At 34.2% G+C, this 19527-nt stretch overlaps 1 protein-coding gene across 4 annotated transcripts in view; it reads left to right on the plus strand.

The window, feature by feature from the left end:
• Positions 1-17245, plus strand: part of LOC142980456 (uncharacterized) — a 157154-nt gene extending 139909 nt beyond the window's left edge. For 3 of the 4 annotated variants that reach the window (XM_076125850.1, XM_076125853.1, XM_076125852.1), the window contains 7 exons: positions 6-277; positions 6345-6581; positions 6850-7233; positions 14017-14301; positions 14654-14812; positions 15749-15886; positions 16253-17245. In XM_076125850.1, coding sequence (XP_075981965.1) covers positions 6-277; positions 6345-6581; positions 6850-7233; positions 14017-14301; positions 14654-14812; positions 15749-15886; positions 16253-16597 — 1820 coding nt within the window. In that variant the 3' untranslated portion in view covers positions 16598-17245. The remainder of the gene's footprint in view (positions 1-5; positions 278-6344; positions 6582-6849; positions 7234-14016; positions 14302-14653; positions 14813-15748; positions 15887-16252) is intronic. The other variant, XM_076125851.1, reaches the window with a different exon arrangement.
• The last annotated feature ends 2282 nt before the right edge of the window (positions 17246-19527 follow it).

Raw genomic sequence — 19527 nt, forward strand, 5'->3', positions numbered from 1 at the left:
CATAGGCCTGTTCAAGGGCTCAACGACAACGTTAGACGGGATCGGCTTGCGGCCGATGCCAGCCGAGCGGCCGAAGACGTTACGAAAGCTAAAGTCGGTATACGACGCATCCCCGACTGACGCACCTACGGCACCTTCTTCAAACATAAGCAGCAATGGACAGGCAGATAGGAATATCAATGGAGTTGAGGAGGAGGTTAGAAGAAGAAGTAATACGACCAGTTCGACGCAGAGCGGGGAGAAGTCGCTGTCGATTCTTAGTCCGTTTGATGAGCAGGTAAGATGTTTTGTTTATTTCAATTATAAGAACAGCATCAACAATAGCAGTTGTTACTTGAGTGGTATATGTGACTTGCAGTTACGTGGATCTAATGACGGATAAAATTTAAACGGATTTAAATTTAAACGAAACTAGAATATTAGTTGTTGTTTTACAACCGAATACAAGAGAGTCGGGAACGTTATATTAGTCATTCGAATTACGTTTTATCGTTTCAATATGTATTATGGCGACAGCAGGTCCCAAAACTTAGTAGCGTATATAGGTATCAAACTAATAGGTCCTAAACACCACAGATTTCCCTTAAACTTAGAAATTATTTCATAAAGTCACTGGAAAACTGCAGCTTAACGGAATGCTAAAACAAAATATTCAAATTCAACCTCTTTCTATCAAACATCACAATTTCGATTAGCTTTAAACATAATACGAATAACATCAGTCACACCATACCTGTCATTCTCTTATTATACAATAGATAATAAAATATAATTATCACAGTTCCATATTTAGCCTCGCAGTTTTTTCACCCAGGTTCTTATAATTACAATGATTTGTCACTCAAAGTAATGAATAATGACAGGCCTTGGTTACTTGTAACCTTTTATAGGCTGATTTGATAGATTGATTTATTTATCTTGTTAAGTTTTCCTTATGTAATCGTAACGGTTCTTAAAATCAAATCAAATAATTTATTTAATTAAGTTATTTGAAAAAAGAATGAGACCATTTAGGCACTCAGAAACGAATATGAATAACTTTTGAGAGATCACGGAATGAATGTCTGTTACGAACATAAAACCTGACCTAGAAAATAGGAAGATCGCTTTTCCTTTTATTGAACCCAATTGAAGACCGGTGATTTAATTATCTTCTTTACACAGTATTGACTATTGCTTTTGACCAGGATTTCCTCGGTCATATACCTACCTAGATAAGTTTTCTTTTCCAGGATACACTCTTGCTGCAGCACTGACTTTCGTCAACTATTAAATCGTAAAAGCGCAACATACACTCTTACTCTATCGTTTATAACATTAGAATAGATTAACCATCGATTACAAAACAACCACATTCAATAATAACTATCATAAATTGTGTAGTTAATAACAAAATGAATTAATTGCCCCACAGTTCGAGGTTGTACTCCATAGGTCAGGTGTATAAAATAACATCATTTCAATATAACATCGATAAATAATTCGCTTGCATTTTATTTGGAAATTTCAATTTATATGGTGATAAATATTCTCTTTATTATTCTGACATTGAATAATTAAAAAGAGAGGAGTTTTTGAGTTGTTTAATACTAGGTTCAGCACGCGACTGCGTCTGTGTGAAAAGATTTCCCGGGGTATAAAGTAGCCTATGTGTTAATGCAGGTTGTGTGCTATCTGTGTGCCAAATTTCATAAAATTTTAATCAGTGGTTTTCATATGAAGGAGTAACAAACATACACGTATTTACATACATAAATCCTTACATATTTGTAGGTACTATTAGGACAAGCTAGTTAAATTAAATTTGAAAACATGAGTGGCCTATGTTTAAATCTGGATCTTTAAGTATCTTCATATTGTTTTTTTACCAAACAGACAGACAGACATTAACATTTGTAATATTCAGTGTAAGATGTATGGTGATAAAATATTGTCTTAATTAATATACAGACATTGAATAATTATAATATTCACACCTTCTCAGTAATTAAATTTATCTTAACAAGCATCAATTCGCGACTTTACCCGCTTTCAAAGATTCATTTTTTAATAGTTTCCTGAATATTATTCGGAACGATAAGTGATGAGAATCAGATGTTTAGATGCATTTGCACTAAGCTTTTGCATTGGCTTGAGTTTTTCTGGAACCTAATGTCGAATAAAATTGAAAAGCTTTGTGTACGAACGCCGCATTCGGAAGGAAGGCTATATAACATCACGCTATGACTCACAATAGCAAAGAGAACAGCAGAACCATAACAGGGGAGACTTCCTAATGTAAAAAAAGACACTGAATTGACTGTTACAAACATACAAACAAACAAAAAAAGCCAGCTAAACCGTGACAGAGGGAGACTTTGCGATAAGAATTGAATATGTACTGAGTCATATATAACAAAGGCAGGAAGTAAGGATAATAACGCTGTAACACCTTTTTATTTAGCCGCCGTAATTATATGTACCGTCATGGGAAACTTGGGTTTTACATGATACAAAAGTTTGGGAAAGAACTGGTAATATATTATGTAGTTACGAATGTGTACGGAATATAGATTAGAAGGATAAGATGTAAAACTAAAAAAAAACTGTTTGAGTCATAAACTGATGATTGCACTTATTGAGGTAAAATTCTGATGTAAGTACCTTAAACCTTTAAGACCACTTTGAACGCAAAAAATCGGTTTTTATTACAATATTTCATTAGAAATATTAATTTTATAGATGAAGACCACTTCGCTGTGGTAAGTTTTCGTACTTAGTAAGTGACTGAAATGAGTTTTTTTTTTTTTTTTTTTTTAAATGTCTGTTTTATGCTCTTTAAATAATGCATTTTAATACAAATACAGTTACAAGAAACTATTGTAAGTTTGTTGTGTACTCATGATAATATTTTAAAAAGATACTTAATAAAAATTACAATTTTGCTTGCGTTTTCCACCGTTTATATTGAAATGATTAACCAACACTTTACACTTTTAGATTAAGTTAAAAACGCAATAAAAGCCGCTCATTTATTCTTTAAACTTATGTGACATGTTTATGAATAGCGAGTTAGATAATTATGTTAATACATTACCACACTGAGTGATTTCACCAGCCCGTATCATTTAAGGTCTCTACTCACCAAAATTGCCGGCAAGCCGACCCATGTTGGTAACTTTATGTTGGCGATTTCATTTTAACAACCGTCGCTGAAAAAGAACTACCTTGTTTGTGGTGATTTAGATAGTGTATGCGTCTGCCGCACGGAAATTTCGGGTTCGAATTCTGGGTCATTGCAAAAAGTCTTTCCTGAGTTTGTCTGTTCAGAATTTCTTAGAGTGTGCCCGGAGTTAGGAAGTTGAGGACGTAGACTACCGTGCCTCGGAGAGCACGTAAAGCCGTCGGTCTTGCGCCTGATCTCTTAGATAATAAATAAATAGAAAGTGCATTGTGAACACATTTGGACACTGTAAACAGAGTCCTGCACAGTTAGCTGTTTCCAATAAAACTGGTGTAGCCAAAAATCGGTTAAAAGGTCGTTACAAATCGCTGACATGATTCATTAGGAACATAAATCCGCCGACAACAAGTTGCCGACATGTTTCGACAGGTCGGCGACTTCGGTGTGTAGACTCCTTAACACACAAAAATAACAATTAGCATTGCTAATACAAATGATAGCGTTTTGTTTTAAAGTTTAAATGGCACTCAGCCTCGCGTTTTGCATGTAAAATGCATAGGCACGTTAGTGATAATTTATACTTACTATTCAAGAACGGATAGATAAGATATTCTAATGTTTGTTTTCTTTATATTAACCTAGTTTGATTGTCATTCATGAGGTGCTTCAATGAAAGAGTATACTGGATTCTAATCTTCTATATTATGAAATCGAAAGTAACAATTTCTGTCTGCTTGTTTGTCGTCCTGTTACGCATAAACTGCTGAACTAATTCAGATAACGTTTTGCAAAGTGATAGATTAAATTCTGAGGGAGGTCAGACTGATACGTAGTGCGTAGTTTCAAAGCGTTCACTGCAGAAAATAGTTAGTATCAAAATAAATAGCGTGACCCCTTCGCGCTAATTTTGCTTGTTAGTTCGTGTGAACTTGAATACTGGGGTCATGGTCGATTTTGTGCCATCACAAGCCATAATGCGGGCTAGATTAGTCACAGGTTAAATAAAAATCTGTTCGAGTGCTCAAGGCGTCAATAAATGAACAGTAACCTTACAGACCAGGCAATGGATGCCTACCTAGGACTTAAATTTTCTTAAATAAATTTAACCCATTAATGTCCCACTGCTGGGCAAGTGCCTCCTCTCGGAATTAGGGACGGGTTAGGTTTTGAGTCCACCACGCTGGCTAAGAACGGAATGGGAACTTTGTATACCTTCAAGAATTGTTGTTCCAAAGAACTCTCAGAAATGATCACTCCTAAAATATGATTACCATAGATATAATTATGACATGTTTTAGTAAGAAAAATCTTTACGCAGAACTTATGATTGAAGTCAATCTGTTGTCAAGCAGCCATACAGACAGTATGTCTGCGACACCCGACACTTAATCAAACATTACCGCAATATAAGCTACCAACAATAGGCTATTTAAAGCTTACAGGCTATAGGCAGCTGACGATAGCCGACAGGTGGACACCGGTCATTTATACGAGATATCACTTATATGCGCGTGTCCGTATCAAGTTTACCAGCTGTTTGTTCGTATCGGCTAAAGATTACTGGTTTTATTTTTATATGCCTGATTAATTTAATTGATCAGCTGCTGTTTAATTGGTAGCGGTCTTGAACTCTTAAAGACATATTGAGATGTGCACAACGCAAGTCTTTTTAAAACTATTTCGTATTATTGATTCGAATAAATGAAAAACTAGAAGCAATTATTTGCTGTATAATTAAGGAAATGAGTGCTCCATTAATAATGTGTTTTAAAATTATAATCTGAGAGTAATATTCATTGTCAGATACCGATAAAATAGCCATTCAATAAAATAGGCTATACAAAACTAGACAAAAATATATGGGGAATTCGTCTCCATATTAAGTGCTTGCATATTGTAAATTGCACAATACGAATACTACATGACACTACAATATTGTGGATTGTATAACACATGACATGCGTGAAACACCCCCATTAATAGGCAAAAATTAAATAACTATTGCCTCTAATCGGAGGGTGATTTACCACCAAAATAACAAACCCTCATTCGATCTCCAAATGATTAATATGACAAAAAATACAATTCGGAATCGACATAATGCGGGCTCACGATGCCCCCATATCGTGACATATTCAGTGTCGACTTAATGTGCCTGTCTCCATAATATAAGAGTCGTGCAGCTACGCAGGTGTGACGACAGCTGTTTCTGATCGCTGTTTAAACGTTTAAGTGCAGGACGATAATATCTGTTCTGATGGGAATCATTTTTGGTGAAGTGGGAATTATATTTATACCGTAAAAGTAGGAAGAATTAACGCTCAGTGATAATAATATATTTATTGTTAAGGTATGAATTTAACTGAATTTAACTGTCAAAGAAAGTTTATTGTAAGATAGTAAACTAACCGATTCACGCGACTCTGTTTGCGTATAAAGTTCGATACTTTATGTCAGCAGCTTAGGGTTATATTTTGAAAAAAGTGTGCCATATTTTATCAAGTCGGTGTATTTATATAACCTTGAAAGCCTACTGCTACTAACTAGATAAATATTTCTATTACACTTGATTTATACACGAAAGAAACAAGGCCATAATTAAAACCGCGTCTCAAAAGAGAATAATGATGATTGTTTGAAATGCGACTCGCGGAACATAACAGTACTAGGACTAAGTGCTAATTGTACTGACCTGAGATCGTAACTCATCGTCTACAAGTTCAACGTATTCTTAATTGAAGTTTTGTTTTAAAATACTTCGCAAATTCTCATGATGGATACATTTGTATGGTGCTAAGACTTCAGTATGTTATCGTGTGTTTATTTGGCTACACCTTTTCACCATAGCAGAATGGATATAGAGGTAAAATTTGAAAAGTGATAAAAAATTGTCGAACGAATTCCCCATCAAAATAATGTGCGCAACTTGGCTGTCAAAAATCAGGTCTTGTCGATTAGAAGTTAAATATCTTATCTCTCGATTGTCGAAGCACTCACTCACATATAGTGTACTAAGAAAAAATATTTATATTGCATACATATGTACCAAATTGCCCACCAAAAGTCAATACATATTATAATCTCCTACGATTCCTCGTCCCCCGATCCCCGTCTATGTTTGTTAATAGTCATGTAAGGCTAAACAATCGTAGTTATTAACCAATTTTTGTTCTTTACACAGGAGGAATGGGCAAAGATCTCGGAAATCATGGCCTCCTTCGGCAGCAAGCTAGTCAGAGAGTCGGTGTTCGTGTCCGAGTTGGAGCAGGAGTTCACGTCGAGGCTCGGTCTGAGCTGTTCCGAGTCCAGTCTGAGTCCCTCTGTCGCCTCCAGTCTTGGGCTCTGGCTGTCAGGCCTCGGCCTCCATGATTACGAGACGCTGTTCCTGGAAAGTGGATTTGATGACATCGATTTTATTGTAAGTATACCGCGCAGTTTTACATTTTTAAAGTTATATTAGAAACAATTAGAATATTTTTTATGTCATGTGTTTCAAGTAGGTATAGGTAATAAAAGTTAATAATGAAAATTTTGATTTTGAAATCTAAATTACTATCAAAAAACTTATGAAAATGTTGCTTAAATTTCCTAATATTAATAAAATCGACGACAATTATACCTATAACACTAACAATTTCGCAACTAAATATGTTTTAGCAGACGCATAACCAAAAACTTTGTTCCAGAACGGCATACTAGACGAGAACGATCTCCGAGAAATGGGCATTGAAGAGAACGATAGACAAAAAATACTAGAATCAGCTAAACAATTACCTCTTAAAATAACTGAAATAAGCAATAACCATAACAATAACAATATAAGTAAGAGCCAAAACGAATCTGTAGAGGAATGGCTAAGGAATATAAACTTAGAACTATATAGTGATACGTTTAGGAAACATTTATATATAGATATGGACAGAGTGAAAAGAATTTGGGAGGTTGAACTGACGGCTGTGCTCGAGATCCAGAAGGCTGGACATAGGAAAAGAATTCTAGCTTCAGTGTCTGGAGAACATAATGGACCTGCTAATCATATGGAGGATATTAATGCTGATCTCAATACTTTGGTAAGTAATATTAAAAAATATTCTAAATACATTTTTCAAGCGTCAAATTTTTAGTTTGATAATACGTAAAATATTTTAAAGGCAATTTTTTTATAATTGATTTAGCATTTGCTGTCAATTTCTTTATTGACTGTGTATAATATGGTAGACACATTTCTTGCTAGCTGTAAAAGATCTGAAAGATATTAGATTATTCTTTCGTTTTAACACAGTTGCATTCTCTCCGTTTTCTTTTATGTGTCATGGTCGAATTACTAGTCGTAATTTTAATAAGAATATCGTTGTGAAAACTATGGATATCAGTTGCAATTAGTGTTTTACAAAGGTCAATTCGATTCAGTGTTTCGTAGCCATACTTTTGGTCATGTTTTCAATATCCAAATACAAAAGGTAGACTATCCTAATTCGTATTAATTAGTAACATTTACCAATCATTAAGGTCGTCAAATCCGGACTAGAATTCTTATCCGATTATGAATGGCACATCAAATATGGTATAGCATTGTTTAATGTATTGGTACACGGTGTCAACACCATGAATACTAATAAGTAGTTCCCATAGGCCATGGGTTGATCAATCGTTAGAGAAAGCGATTACGCCACGCCATAAAGTCGTACTATAAATGTTGCGTGAGTTTTGGAGACGAGCCGTGATAGACATGTTGAATTTTGATTTATTAGTCCGAAGTGGGGTAATGATTTCTTAAGTTTTGACGGGAGGAAAGTAGGGTTATTCTGTAGTTTGATTAGCGTGTTTTGTTTTAGAAAGTGATTGACAGGTGTTAAATTTTTTATTGTTATTTAATTGAGATGCAATGGTGCAATTTGAAAGGTGCCTTTGTATGGACCTGCTTATTCTGCGTTGTTATTTTAGAGTACACAATTAACCTGTCTGTTACCTACATTCTACGATCAATTATTTTTAATGTTTATTAAATTTGCCCTAATGGAAGCCAAAGGTATAAACGTAAATCACATTTTGCTTCAAAATTATCACGTTTATTTTCATAGACATAAATGTTTACGAATTACGTTAATTTTTCTCAATAGTTTTTCGTTACCAACAATTAACAACCATTTTTTAAACATCTAATAAGAATGAGCAAGTCTGGTTTTTTTATTTCAAAGTTTATGATGGCGAAGCCTTAGCGCAGCAGCTAGTCGATACATAAACTTTTGATATCAATAAATCGTATGAATCTCCGGATGGCTCAATCTGGGCAATGAACTGAGCAATTCGCTCAATCAGAATGCTTGTAAAAAGGATATCCTCGGCAGTAACAATTGTCACTTGTATAAAGGGTGTTGCTATGAAGATGTCTGAGACACGATGACAGTTAAAGGGACACTTTGATATGCAAAATTGATATAGATGGTGATGTTTTAAATATGAGTCGTTTCGTCGTATTTTGTAGAAGTTTATTGTGTGTTGAATTGGTACTTTTAGTGTCAGTAATTTAATGACGATAGCATAAAAGTTTAAGATTGTCTTTATTATCTCATGTAATTACACGACTATGCAAAATTTAGAGCCAGTTTCATTGCTTATTAATGAAAAATGCGCGTTTGTTATTCGTGGCTCAGTTAATAACAGCCGCACAGATCGATCTTTGAGGTTAAGCTACGCTTGCCGAGGTTGTTCTGCGGATGGGTGATCATCTTATACCTACATATCGACTTCCTACGCTGAACTGTTAAGTAAACAAACTAACCTAACCTAACAGTCTAAAGTAACTTTTTGTGGGAGTTTTTCTAGTGCTCTATCTCGTAAACTGTATATACCTATAGTTCTTAGTTTACACTTGTGGAAACTGACGAAAGATATTACCTATCTTTCATAGTAATAATATGAACGTGGTTCACATTTAACGCTATAACCAATGTTCTATTTTAATAGCTGTAATTACAACACGAACCGCCACAATTAATTATAGTTTAGAAAATGTTTCTCTACAATTAAATCCCATGGCCATAATTGGTTTTAAAACTAAACATAGCTCCATTTGCATATTTTTCTTCATTTATCTAATATTTAAATAAATATCATGAATATTTATAAAAACAAATGCTTAGTTAAACATACAATATGAATATAAAATGCCTATAATATAAGCATAATTAGAATAATAATGATGACCCATAACATTTCAACTTTGTATGGAAAGCAAGTGTCAAAAGCCCAAAAAAGACCATATTATTATGTAATTATGTAATTTTACGCCTTATGGTTGTTTTATTGAAACCAGGTGCTTAAATATGGTTATTTTATCCGAGAATATAGCTATTTTTACTTAACTGGTTTTTGTATTGGATTATCTTTCATATTCACCTGCTACTCGTTGGCTACGTTTTACTTTTTCTATATAAGACTTTATTGTCCATAATAAAACGAATTTATATCAAAATGTGCGACCTCTGTTTATTTTATAAGCTTAGGTTACTTTTAAAGCCTTCTAATTGATTTATATTTAGGCTTTGATGATCGAGTAATATATGGTTCTGACATTTTGTTGCAGAGTCATTTTGTTTATAGGACAATTTAAATGGAATGTTTTTATAATTTCGACTATCACCACCTGATTCCTTAAGTACGTTCTATTGCAATTTAATTATCTACTTCGTTTGAATGCAAAGTAAATTAGTATATGAAGCATTTGAAAAATATTTACAGTTAACACTCGTTTCAAAGATTGTTAAGATAATTAATTGTCAAGACGTATTATAAGTGCATATTCTATTAATCAACAAGTCCCTACCTAATCAATAATAGGGAGACATCTATCTCATTAATAACACTATACTTTTCAACTTAACACCTCAACGACCCTCAACAAAACTGCCAAAAATGATTAAACACATTCAAACCATCTTTGCTCTTTTATTACACCTGTGGGGGGGTTGCCTAGCTACCCCCCATCACACGTGCGTGAACATAATTACCGGTAGATGAGCAATTTAACCGGGATTAGCCGTTTTAATCTCGTCATAGGGGAAATGTCTTGATGAGTATCAGATGGGTTTTAAATAATGTAGTGACGTGATTGAGATACTGATTTTGAGTATGTGATAATTAGAGTTGCCTTGAGGTAGAAGCGTGAGTGATGAAGCTTGCAAGTATTGCATTTGGGTATATTTTCGTCTGCATTAATTTAGAGTCCATACATTATGAAGTAAATGCAAAAAAAGCCTACCATTCTATTACCCTTACCCGATTATTGGTTTTTATGAAGACACGGGAATAAACATAGATGATTCCTTTTCAGTCAAAATTATTGTTTTGTTCTAACTATGTGGAAGTGGAGCGGCATTAACTAGTAATGACTAACTTTGACAACTCTTGAAGATTTCATTGTCGTGATTATTATGATTTATTTAAAGACCTTAACTGGACAGCATTAAAATGTTATCGATCAAGACGTAGTAGGTAAAGCTCCAAATACTTTGTTGCAATAGAAATATATAGCAATGCTTGCTTGATAAAAATCATAGTTATCTAACGTTTCTTACTACACTATCTGATAAGGCTAGTCAGAAGATTGCATTGATAGCGTACAAAGTAGGCTTCCATAACTTATGAACCATAATTCACAAAACCAGTAAAAGTCATGCTCGTATTCGAATAAATATCTCACATAAATATTAGTTAGTAATTCATAAATAGCGTCTGAACCTGGCCAACCAGTTACGATTATATCTTGTCGTTATATGTTACTCGTTTACATAAATATTTGGCACATTCGCACTAAATCTCGCACGTAATGATATTTAGTACGATTTAGTTGAGTTGGTCAATATTTTGAATGATTTGGCGCCAGTCGTTAAATTGTTAACTTATACTAATGTATGGAATATCACATTTAAGGATGGCTGTCTCTCAAATGGTTGTTACCTTTTTACGAATTTAAAGCAATTATGATCAAAGGAGATTGCTTGAAATCACGCTTTTTACCTAAAGGAGTAGGCAGACACCAAAGAATACTAATTCGTACGATCCCTTAAGTCTTCCCATGATTCATTCACATCTCTTCAAATTGCCATGCAGGACCGCTTATTAGTTTAAAACATAAATAAAGTAAAGTAAGGAAATAAAAGCAAAGTAAAATAATCTATACCAGTAATATACCGAGGAGACTTATAGACGTTTCGTTAATCTATTGAGTATTTTAGTATGTATCGAAGTAAAGCGCAACCACAAATCAGAAAACCAACTAATAATTCTTTCACATCATCAAAGAACTGAAAACATAACCGCAAATTCTTAATAACTTCAATCTCTATCAAAACACAGCCGACTAACATACGTACAGGGGCAGACTGCGAGCCTTTTTTTTAATTTCACACATCGCCAGCTCCCTATAGGTAATTAGTGCTCAATTCGTCGACTATTGAGCTGGCGCATTCATTCCGAGTGCCCCACTCTACCGCATGCGAGGGAAATGCAAGCGTGAAACATAAACTCTAACTATGGTATCCTGTTTTCTACGCGAATTCATTTTTTTACAGGGATTTTTCTGTTAGGATGTTTTATGGTAGTTTAAAATATAGAATATGTGAGTACGTTAATGTAGGTAGATGTCTTTATACTTATAAAGGACTAGTGATGTGGTATATTTTTTTATAAATGGCCACTTATCGAGTACCTAAATGAGTAATTCGTTTAACGGTTTTTCTACCTTGAGTTAAAAGCCGAAAAGTGGAAAAAGGATACATTTAAGTCACATTTATTAGGTACTATTTAATTGTATTAATATTATTTTTCTAGTATGATGTTTATACGCATAGTATGAATAAATCTCGCACGGGAACTTTAATATAAAATGTATCCCGGGATAAAATACACCTATGCACAATAATAATGTACTTTTAATATGTATCATGTGTACTTCAATAAATAAAAAGACGTACATTTACTTTAGAAACCACCTACTTTACTATTACTTAGTATTAATCGTTTCAGTTAAAGATTTATAAAGTGAAGAGATGTGCGGGTAACTAACGCGTTTATCCTGTTCAATGCAAGAATTATGTGAGCCAGTTGTAACGCGTAGGCGAAAATCTACAACTTGTTCTAACTTATTAGGAGTAAGACATAAATATAGGAAACTTGTTCTAAGTTTTAGTTGCAAATTTTATATGCATCTTGTATTTAGGAACGTGACATTATGAAAATAGGCAGGATTAAGTTATGTTTTTTTGAATATATCTAGTCAAATAAAAAATCAAAAAAGCAAGTTTTTTTATGGAAATGTTTATATTCGAAGGTTTTTTTTTGATATTCAAAATAATTTCGCGGTTTTCTTGAAAAAAAACAGTCGAACTAACACACGAACTGAAACGAAATGTTAGGTATGTAATATGAATAAGGAAAACTAAACGTAGCAATTACATAAATGTATAAAAAATGTCTTTGTCATACAATTTTCTAAACAATGACCTCCGGTACTTATTTTCTTTCTGGTCAATTAACTTCAGTATTTCAATGACAAAGGAAAAACCAGTAGGTAGCGTGCATAAAAACATCGTACGATTGCAGTTTATCTTATCTTTTTGTGTTTATTATAATCTATGCAGTTTATTGCAATAATGACCATTGTTATAAACATACAATAATACGACGACAAAGCAAAACTTTATAATATTTTATTTTTAAATATGAAGTACTTTTGTGCTCGTCCATTTGAAAGTAGCGTATATTCAGATTGCTCTCATATTTTTTGTAGGCGCTTCGGTTAGTAACTAGATTTAATGAAACTATTTTAATTTACTTTGATGTAAACATCTCTATTACAGTAATCTCAAAAATGTTTGTTGATAAAATTGTTGAAGAGAGTTACCGAAAATCTAATTCGAATATCACTTTAAAATACGATCGACAACTTATAGTTCCCGCACGCACCCTTCATTCGAGTTCGCTTCGAAACGTTCCTTTCATTCACTCTTTCAAATGATACCATCAAATTAGATGATTCAATTATTTACGTGTGTGCCTTTCATTTAGTGCGTTAATTAAAATTTTACGGTTATATGAAGTTTTTTAATTCACTGCGACGTACATTTTGCACCTGTGAAGTGTGAATCTGTTCGAGTGTCACTTTGTTTTGTTGGCAACATTGTCCTTTGTGTTTTTTTTTATTCTTTTTTTTATTTAATTGGGACCGTTTGGTGTTTTGTTCTATGGCCAGGTGTGGGTGTTCAACGAGGCTGAAGCTTGTCAATAGTATTCGTATGTTAGGTTTTTGTATTCGTGTTGAAAATATTTTGTATTTGAATAGAGGAGTAAAAATTGGTCTTATTGAATTGTGTTGTTTCGAGGCGCCCATAGCCAGTTGCGCTCACCGGTCGGTAAACGATCTGTGGGTTAAGCAACCATTGGCGCGGTCATTCCGTAGATGGGTGACCGCATAGTGGTATTTGAACTGGGCGTCTCCGTGCTTCGGAGGGCACGTTAAAAGTCGGTCCCGGTTGTTGTCTACTAAGATAACAGTCGTTAAGCCACTTCAAAGGCCTCTCGGGCGGTTTGAACAACTTTGACACTAGGTTGACCACTAACCATACGACAAACAAACAACATTGAATTGTTCTATGGCTGATTTCAACTTTTGTGAATAAGTTTCGTATAGCTTATCTTATTATTCTTTAAATATTTGTCATATATTTGCTATATTTGAATCTACTGAATAAGAAACTAGTCTTTAGTTGAGGGCCCCAAAAAACATATTTCTAAGATGTTATAAGAATTTTTGAGTTTAAAAAACACTAAAACAATAATTCCCTTTTGTCCAGAAGACTAACATCCAGCAACTGAAAGAAGAAATCAAAGAAAAATTACCGCCTTCGGAGAATCTGAAGCCGGTTCCTCCTCCCGTGGTGCCTACCCTGGCTCCCCCTGGTGGAGAGACGTTGAAGCGTAGTAAAAAGAACAGGCCTGCTCCTCAACCGCCAAGACCTTCGGACTTGGAGATCAGGGCACCTTCGGAACTGCTGGTTGGAGTTCCAGGAGCCTTGAAGACTCAGTGGAAGCATCAGCCGTTCGTTTTGGTTACAGGGGCTGTGACGTATGTAGCTAATGTAAGTAGTCATTTTACACATTTATTTTTCTTTCTGATGTACGAGATTATTCATTTGTTATCAAAGTTTTTGAAATGCTTGGACATTTCGGATATTAATTTTAATATTTCGCTTATAGAATTTACCTACGCATTTTTCCTGATTGCAATTACAATCATGCAAATTTGCAAATACAACATGATTGAAATGATTATTTGGTTATGTAAACATTCATATCAAAACTGTGATTTTGCAAACATTGTAACATTCGAAGATTATCTTTTACATACGTAAACGAATCTCCAAGGATATACATCATACATCTACATGTCTTAAGACATAAGGTTTAAAATGCGTTGTACTTTTTTCCTAGTATTTGGGATCCACGGTGGTCAAAGAGCTAAGAGGGACGGAATCCACAAAGAAATCTATTCAGAAGTTGAAGAAGTCTACCAAAGAGCCGAGGGATTCTCCCGATATCATTCTGTCTATCAGCTACCGAGGTGTCAAGTTCCTAAACACTATTACCAGGGTAAGTAACCAGACACGAAATGTCTTATGTGATGAATGATATTATGACTGATATGACTTTATTGCACTGAAAGATTTGTCTAAACGGTTGGTGAGAGTTGTTCATTAGTTATTTGATTAAGGATCAAAATGTTTTAGTTCCTTAATATTTAACTTAACTTGCGAAAGAATCTGTGTAGCACAGCAAAGGACAAACTTAATGAATTTACATTGATATAATAATTCAAAGAACATGTTTGCCTTTTATTCTTGTTGTTAAAATATGGACAGTGCCTCTTGTTATTTTTCCGGCTACATTGTTAGCAAGTTTGTAGTTTGAATTCTTTATTCTGAACCAACTTTAGACTGTTTAGTCTTTGAAGATCATCCGAGTGTAAGAGAGCAAACATCCCGGCCGAGACAAAGGGCAGTAAGGGCTGATTCTGCCCTGATTTTTAATTACAGCCCATTCTTCACACTTGATCGGACCGATGACCAATCTTTTCTTTGTGTTTCTTCAAAAAAAGGATTGTTTTTTTATCCCATCCCCTTTTTGTACAATGAATTTTTATGTTAGAACTCTTCACGGTTAGTTAAGTGGGATAATTAGTGTTTTTTTCAATGTTATGCTTGCGAAGCACGACTCAAATTTAATTTGGAGTTGTTTTTTTCGAGCGAAAATTGAGCGAAATATTGTCCGGGACAACATTCGTTAAAAATACATCAGAGGGATTTTTTATTTTTTACGGCTGGATATGGAATAACGTAGAATTTTGGGAAGATGGATATTTTATGTCACGAAAATATAAGGTGTATTTAGAATAATACGTTTATTTTGCATAGGTCTGTTATGTTTGGATGATCTGAAGTTTTCCTTTTATATGGCTTTAAGATGTGCTGTAGTCGGGCACCCATACTTTCGTGGTACAGTTATAACTCATCGTTTCTTTGTTCATAGGAGTTGGTATGCGAGCACGAGATCCGCAACATCCACTGCGCGTGCCAGGATGCTGATGACCTCACACACTTTGCTTACATCACTAAGGACCACGCCAGCAGGAGCCACTACTGCCACGTGTTCAGAGTCGCTACTATGGTGAGAATATGATTAATACTTTATAGTTTTTGTTGTAGATGTTTGATTAATTAATTTAGTTGTTACTCTTAAATTTCGTAAATACAATTAAACCTAGAAGAGTGAACCCAAAAAACGGTACTTTTTTTTCGAAGTAGATTCAGGGCTACGTAAATTATTTTTTTGTCATATTGTTTCTTCGTCGTATATATTCTTAGTATACTTAGTAAATAAAAGTACCTATTATAAGAAATGTTGAGAGTAATTTGATATAACTCACAAATTTAATTATAACATGTTTGTTGTTTTCCGGTCCTTTCTCCAATTTTTACCTGCCCATAAATGAAAATGTGTGCCAATAGTTCACGCGTAAATTGTATTTTCCAGGACCAAGCGACGGAAGTAATCCTAACCCTAGGAGAGGCTTTCGAAGTGGCCTACCAAATGGCGCTACGGGAACAATCCAACCGGACCAGGGTCACACAGTCCCTCGCAAAGACCCCAACTCACGACCCCATGACTACTAGCAACAAGGAAAAACCTAACGTAAACCATGGCCGATCACATTCCATAACTGAGATCAAGCTGAACGGACATCAGCTCAAGATTGCTCCCTTACCTGCTTCATTGTCCAATGAGGACTTTCAAGCGAGTACCAGGAACTCAGACGGTTCAAGGAGCCCTCGCACACCACTACTCAAAGCGCCTATCGCATCTACCGAAGAATTGTGAAAACTAAGGTACTGTTAACATACGGTTATAGATTGTCACAGCTGACAATCGAATGTTAAATGTTCGGCAATATTCACGGAATTGTCTTCCTTAATAATGGAATATAAAATTAAATAATTCAGGTCTGAAATGATTCGGAATTCGTGTCGGATGTTTGGATTTGTGTAAAAACCAAAAAGTAGATATTTTAAGTGTCTGTTATTCTAGCATGTTTTATACTAACGTTTTTGAAGCAGTCGATGTGAAAGAAATAATGCGTTTTCATGATATTACTCGAATTTTTAATCGATATTTTAATAGGTTTGGGTGTTAGTTACTTTGAGATTGATGCACATTACTTATGAAACTGAAATTTTACTGGAATATTATATGTCAATATTTGAATAAAAAAACTCTTTAATATTAGGTTTTTCTACGGTGCGTAGACAATATGACTTAAATGAGTCACACCAGCACATCAAAATATGACTATTAAACATACTGCATTAAATTTGTGTACTTATGCTGATAATAATAGTTTTTGTTTTATCAAAATCGGGTCAAAATTACCGAAGTTACAGCGTTATAAAGTTTCACTGCATTTTTAAATTTGCGTTGCTTCGCGCGCTATGCGCTGACGTCACGACGCGATAGACACGCTTGTTCGACTGCGGGTGATGCGGAGTTTTGACTTGAAAAGTGATTTGCATTTAATATTTAAAGAGTCTGTGTATGTGTATGTGTTATAAATTTAATCATCGTGTTTTTTGTAAAATAAGCCTCCACTAAGATATCCTCGATCTCGATCGCCACGCACACAATCATCAACTAGACCCAGGTAAAGAAAGTTGAACTCGTATACTACTAAATTACTAATAATATTATTGTGTGTAGTTAACAATAAAATTGAAAGTTTGTTACAACTGGCCTTACAAATAATGAGTGTTACGTACCTACCAAGTGTAAATTTGGAAAACATATAATATTATAAAAAAAAAATTGTCACCCTGCCTCTAATTTTAGTCAGGTTTATGGCTATCATATGAATGCATGAATCTACTCTGTAGGATGTCTTATATGATTGGGTGTGTAATGAGAACTTTTAATTAAACAATTTAATTTTGATATTATTAGATTTAATACAACTACAACAATTTTCAAAACAAAAAACCAACGCCAACTCAACCGCCGCGCTCGGCTCGCCGCCGCCTGTGAGGTCATTGAACTGCTCATTAAATAGTACCTATCCACTGTTTAGTAGAAGTTCATTGCTAGCTAGGTATGAACATGATATGACATCTTGATCTTGAGGAAGTGTTCAAAAGGCAATAAACTTCTATTTAACATTTGCGCTTGACATTATCTGAACCGGGCTTTAAGTTTTAGATTAGGTGTCTCTTGCAAAAATATAAAACAGTTTAGGTACATAGTACAGAAAAAAACATTTTTTGGGGTGTTTTTTCACTGGACTTAGTACACATAGGAACAATACAATATTTTCTAACCATTTTGTTTGTCCACTATAAGCAAAACAAATGATTTAAAGCGAAACCGCGAGAGACAACGAGCCTATGTAGGTATCGGCAAGTACTAACGAAATAGCAGTGTCGTGAGATGACGTCACACGTCCGTGCGGCCGCTTCGCCGGAGTTTGGCGCGAAGGCCATACTTTGACGTTTAATATCTCGGTCATTTTTGAAGATACGAAAAAAATAAAAACAGATTTTTTATCCTTGAAGTACCTAGTTTTTAAATATGCTCATAACAAAAATCATTGGTGTGACTCATTTGAAGCGGGTGCTATAATTTGCACCCAGATTTCACGATACCAAGAAAACGGAAAATAATAAACACAAAATTAATTGATACGGATTTGTAAGTTCGAAAATCGGTTTCAAAAATAATGTGCCCGTCTCCCAAAAGACCGACGTCAAAATTACCAAACTATGTTGGTCTACTACTAAGATAATAATTGAATAATGTATTTCGACACTGCTTTTTACGTACCATAACCTTATTTATATCAACTATTGTATAAAATAGTATATGAAACAATTTTACTATTGAATAGTGAAATGATAGGGGCTGTTATATTTATAGTAGTTTTATTGATTGTATATTTTTGTTTTACTAGTATTATTACTTGAATGTTACAATAATGCAGCTGAATAAGTGTTTTATGAAAAAAACGTTTGTGAAAAATTCTTGAAAATTTTGATGAAACTATCGTTAGCTTTGTATTATTTTACGCGTTTTGGAAATTCATATTGGATATTTGGGTAGGCCTAACTATATAATCTCGACTAGAAAATAGTGTTACGTTACCATTTTTCGGTGTCGTATGTATTGTAATTGTAAATAGTTATAGATATAAGAGTTTGCATATATTATGAAGAAGGGTTGTTGATATTAAAACACAATCTTATGAGATGAATAAAGCGGATTCGCCTAAAATAACATATAGTACATAAAACATATCAAACTGATGTTACATGTTATTAAAAAGCCAGTTTAACTAGACCCCTACCACCCCTTGTTTTACGAAGCAAAGTTTTGTGATTGGCTTAAAAGTAGCGGTCTACTTAAAATGGTCGGCAGTTTGTAATTTAAAAATTGAGCTTCCGATGTTAATTTTGCGCGTAGTTTTATCGAGTTGAAGTACATACAATAATCGTGTCTCAAAATGACGAAAAAATATGTTTTTTTTTAAAAAGAATATTTAGCATGTTTTCCTTCAATTATGGCAACTGTTTGCTCAAGCCACTGGCGATTAGCAATTGTTTAAAAAATGTTCATTTTGGAAATGTAAATTAAATGTAATTTTGTGTTTCGATGTTCGGTGTACGTCAAATTTCTAACGTGATGATCATTTTAAATGTAAAATTGAACTGTTATTTATTACATTTAAAGTTAGCAATACTGTTACGATGTTGTTATAAATCATGTCACGT

Source organism: Anticarsia gemmatalis, chromosome 18 (assembly GCF_050436995.1).
Source record: "Anticarsia gemmatalis isolate Benzon Research Colony breed Stoneville strain chromosome 18, ilAntGemm2 primary, whole genome shotgun sequence".
In the NCBI taxonomy this organism is placed as follows: domain Eukaryota; kingdom Metazoa; phylum Arthropoda; class Insecta; order Lepidoptera; family Erebidae; genus Anticarsia; species Anticarsia gemmatalis.